This window comes from Panicum hallii, chromosome 1, assembly GCF_002211085.1.
Source record: "Panicum hallii strain FIL2 chromosome 1, PHallii_v3.1, whole genome shotgun sequence".
NCBI classification, from domain to species: Eukaryota; Viridiplantae; Streptophyta; class Magnoliopsida; order Poales; family Poaceae; genus Panicum; species Panicum hallii.
In genome coordinates, this window is record NC_038042.1 from 48,860,008 (window position 1) to 48,864,510 (window position 4,503).

Genomic DNA, 4,503 nt, shown 5'->3' on the forward strand with positions numbered 1-4,503 from the left:
CGTCTTGGAGAATCGTCACCGAAGTTTGACCTGAAACAGGAGATATACATATTATGTAGCATAATACGAAGATACTAAAATTTATTCCGTGTAATGCAGAGATACCTAAATTTATTCGGTGTAAAAATAAAATTACTGTAAATCTTCCGAGTGGTCCACCTTTTACGTTTAAACACCTGGTCCCCGTTCTAGCCTTCGCTCATACCGTGTGTGAGTCGCTTAGGTCAAGACCGAAAACTCGAGGCTTCACAGGTAGATTAGTGACCAAAAATAGAGGACAACAAGCAAAAATAAGTTGTCAATGTTGCGACAAAGAGAATGCGCATTGAAAAAATTAGGCGGCTAAGTGTAGCTCTAGAGGGTTTCATTAGCCGTCGAGAGATGTGCACAGATAAGGAGTCGGCGCAGTGCAACTCTGGAGGGTTTCATTATCCATCGAGAGGCGAGGCGTACACAAATAAGCAGTCGGCACAGAGTCAGCGCAGTGCAGCTCTAGAGGGTTCCATGCCTAGCCGATCATGTGGAGAACAAGTCGGAAAAGGTATAAGTGACTTAACTTGATTTGTAGGCGATTGTCGATGAAGCCGTAGCGGTCGCCGCTGAAGCCGCGACGGTTGTTGATGAATCCCAACTAGTTGGAGTCGATTCCGACTAGTTATTGATAGTGTGAGGCCCGCTTCCGACTAGTTTTCTAATCGAGACGAGTAGTCGACATAGTCATCGATGGGTTGTCGAGCGTCCTTGCGAAGTCAAAGTAGTAGCGGCATGTCGATGTTATGGTGCGAGCTGAGGTCAGAGTCCAAGTTAAAATAGATCATCCATATCCTTTTTTCAATGCGGATAGGGACCTGGAGTGTAGCGTCTTCTAATAAATGGTGGCTGTGTTGTGAAGTCCGAACGGAGATTCAAGTTCGGACCCGTTGTGAGTAGGAGCCAAGTTGGATCCGGATTCGCTATTGCGATTTCCGATTAGATAGGAAATTTGGATTTTGCTAAGATTATCGGCGAGTTCGTCGATATCGCGGCTGGATGTCGGCGTCCCTGAGGTTGGTGAGGTAGCTGTCGAAGCTATTAGAGCTATTGACAATGCAGACCCAGTAGCCGAAGATGAAAGCCGCGCCTTCTTCTTGCGCAATGGTGAGGTTAAAACGATGCCAGCTATCGGTATTTTACCAACAAGCCTATATAGGTATACCTAAGGTAGCAGACTTGTAGGCAGGGTGTTGCCGAGATCAGGAACTCGAAGGTACAAGCAACAGAAGGTTTAGACAGGTTCGGACCGCGATATGCGTAATACCCTATGTCATATATGTTGATTTGTATTGTCTGGATTGGTTATGGGTGCGATGGTTGTTCTTTGAAGCGGTTCCTGCCCGCTCTTATATATTCTGAGGGGGACAGAATTATATGAAATTCTAGACCGATACTAGTTTAGGAGTTTTACTCAAGTACTACTCGGATAGTTTTCTTCTATAACGACCAGTCCTACTCGCATCGAGTACAATAAATATAAGGTACGGGACATGTCTCATCCCTTATTCTAATTATGGATGTATCCAAACAACACGTTAGTATTAATTAGACTTAACTCCATTTATACAATTAGTATTATAGCTATGGATGTATCCAAACAACACGTTAGTATTAATTAGACTTAACTCCATTTATACAATTAGTATTATAGCTAGGTCACGTTTAAATACAAATACCTGACGTGACCTTCACCCCGGTAGGAGAATATTCGCACGAAAAGACAGCTGGTATGAGAATATTCGTATGGAAACAAAAATAGCTTGGTAGTGTGTGCATACAACAGGACGGCATATGATCCAAGCAATTAATTTTGTGTCTAGGAGTGACGTGCTTCAGTGCGCTTCTTTGTATATATATCTGCTCTGCTCCCTTTGTGTCCTAGCTTTGTCTCCTGTGCTCATCCTGTCCGGCTGTCCCTTGTCGATCTCTTTTTATATATGTCATCGGTAATCCACAGCACTACTCTGATTATATGCATACATGGCGATTGGTTTCTGCTGATCAACCACTTGCTTGCTTGCATTGGCGATAGAGCTAATAGCTGGATCAACCTAGTGTGAAACAAACCCGATCGAGTTGGAGTGGAGATCGATCTCTCAGCGCCATGAGCTCCTCCCGAGTGCGAGTTCTCAACGTCTGCCATGTCCTCCCAGCTGCCGGAGCAGATGAAGCCGCCTCACCTCATCGTCAACCCCTCCCTTACGACCGCCTTCTGAAGCTCTCCTTCATGGACTGCTTGTTCGTCGGGGTGGTCCCCATGCAGCGGCTCTTCTTCTACGAAGGCCCCGGCGTCCCGCCCTTCCGGTGCCTCGTCCAGTCCCTGCGGTCCTCCCTCGCCGCCGCGCTCGGCGACTTCCTCCCGCTCGCCGGTAAGCTCGACTACCGCCCGTCGGCGGCAGGTGGCCTTGTCGTGGACTGCTCGCCGGCCGCCGTTTCCCCTGGAGTTAGGTTCGTGGAGGCCCAGTACGACGGCAGGATCGGCGACATGCGCCGCCTGGCCTGTGGCGAGGAGCACGACCCGGAGGCACTGGTGCGGCTCGGGCCCGAGCTGGAGGTCGGCCGCCTGCCCGCCCCTGTGCTCGCCGTGCAGGTCACGCGGCCGGCCGCCGGCGACGGTGGCGTGGTGGTCGGGGTGTCCGTCCACCACGCCGTGGCCGACGGCCACTCGGTGTGGCAGTTCATGAGGGCATGGTCCGCCGTATCGCGGTCGTCCGCGTCCCAAGGTCTCGCGCTGCGGCCGACGTTTGACCGGGCGAAGATCCGGCACCCGGAAGCTGAGGAGCTGGCGCGCAGGTTCTTGCAAACGATTGCGCCGGCGCTTCCTACGGTAATTACACTCTCGCTGACTATGATCATAATATCATATCGATTGCCCCCTGCGCATGATCAATCATCAATGACAAGTTGACAACGTTGCCGTCCACGAACATATATAAAATTCGCAGGTCAGGTCGTCGCCGTGCCGCCCCACGCTGGCGCTGGACCGGCGGCGAAGGAGCTTTCTGATACGCGCCGATCAGATCCAGTCGGTGAAGGAGCGCATAATGGCACAGAGCGTGGCCATCGGCGAGCAGCTGGAAAAGCTTCCGAGCACCTACGTCGCGGTGTCGTCGTTGGTGTGGACGTCCATCGTGCGCGCTAAGTCCCTGGACCACGGCGAGGGCAGCGGCGACGCCTGCTACTTCCTGGTGCCGGTGGACTGCCGGCGCCACCTGCCGGGCGCCGGCGAAGGCTACTTCGGGAACTGCCTCTCCCTGTCGTACGCGAAGGCCGCCGCGCGCGACCTAACGGAACCCGACGCCGGGGTCGCGCACGCGGCCGCGGCCATCCGCGACGCCGCCCGGGAGAAGCTCGCCAACCCGCTGCGCGGCGCCGAGCGCTGGGCCGAGGCCTACGCGGGGATGCCCCGCGAGAGGTTCACGCCGACCGGGTCGTCCGACAGGTTCATGGCGTACGAGACGGACATGGGTTGGGGCGCCCCGAGCCTGGTTGAGCTCGTGTCGCCGTCCGACAGGGGGATGGTGCTGCTTCTGGGTGCGCCGAACGGCGGCGTGCAGGTGACCGTGGACCTCGACGGCGTGCACATGGACCACTTTGCGGCAAACTTCCTACAGGTTTAATGATTCCGTGTTAGTGGAGGTTTCACAAGTGTTTCATGACATTAAATTTTTATGCTAAATCAGTAAATTTTCTGATATAGCAAGGTTAGAAGGAGAGAGGAGGTGAAGTTTCATAGGAGTTTCATCCCATGATACTCCTCCGGCGCAGTTATCAAGTTCCTAATTTTTTAACTGTGTAGAAATTTTTCTCTGATAGAAATTTTTTTAGACCTGTGTCAGTGGGGGTTCATAAGGGGTTTCATGAGCATTAAATAGCAATGCCATATTAGCAAATTTGTTGACATGGTAGGGTCATTAAGAGAAAAGAGGAGGGGGAATTTGATAGAATGTGAGAGGAATTTCATCACTATGATACTCCTCCGGTACAGTAACCAAATCTCAATCTTAGTAACTGTACAATAAAACTATACATTAAGACTAGCCTTACGTCAACCTCGCTTCTTTTATTACTCTCTTGGTTCAATAATTTCGATTGTCGAGAACCACCAAGCTGTTTACAAACCCCAGGGGATCAGTCCAAGCAGATGATCCACATCTCAACCCAAACCCAAACATGCTGGTACATGGGCACCCATATTACAAGCAAACGAGGAACAAATAAAATTTCCACTTTGATAAATTGTAGGCTAATAAGCTCCGGAGGTAGCCGCCTTCGATATCGACAAGCAACAATATTTCTTATTTAAAAACGCGGTTCTCTTAATATTTGATGCCTTCTATTTCTGTGTGCACTTATTTTATTTTTTATTTGTGATGATTAGTGTTTGTGCCAAGAATGAGTATAGAAACTTGCATTGGTGGTATGGATGCGTGCCTCCCGCCGCTCTGACGCATGCGTGCTGCTCGCTCG

At 50.9% G+C, this 4,503-nt stretch overlaps 1 protein-coding gene across 1 annotated transcript; it reads left to right on the forward strand.

The window, feature by feature from the left end:
• The first annotated feature begins 1,935 nt into the window (after positions 1-1,935).
• LOC112877678 (anthocyanin 5-aromatic acyltransferase-like) lies at positions 1,936-3,980 on the forward strand. The gene is made up of 2 exons (XM_025942039.1): positions 1,936-2,860; positions 2,979-3,980. Exons 1-2 carry the CDS (start codon positions 2,138-2,140, stop codon positions 3,651-3,653), a joined length of 1,398 nt encoding a protein of 465 aa, XP_025797824.1. The 5' UTR covers positions 1,936-2,137; the 3' UTR covers positions 3,654-3,980.
• The last annotated feature ends 523 nt before the right edge of the window (positions 3,981-4,503 follow it).

Bases quoted from the DNA above. Each gene is read 5' to 3' on its own strand.
- LOC112877678 (XM_025942039.1), top strand. From the start codon at position 2,138: ATGAGCTCCTCCCGAGTGCGAGTTCTCAACGTCTGCCATGTCCTCCCA. The intron at 2,861-2,978 runs GTAATTACACTC...TAAAATTCGCAG, and splicing joins TTGCGCCGGCGCTTCCTACG to GTCAGGTCGTCGCCGTGCCG.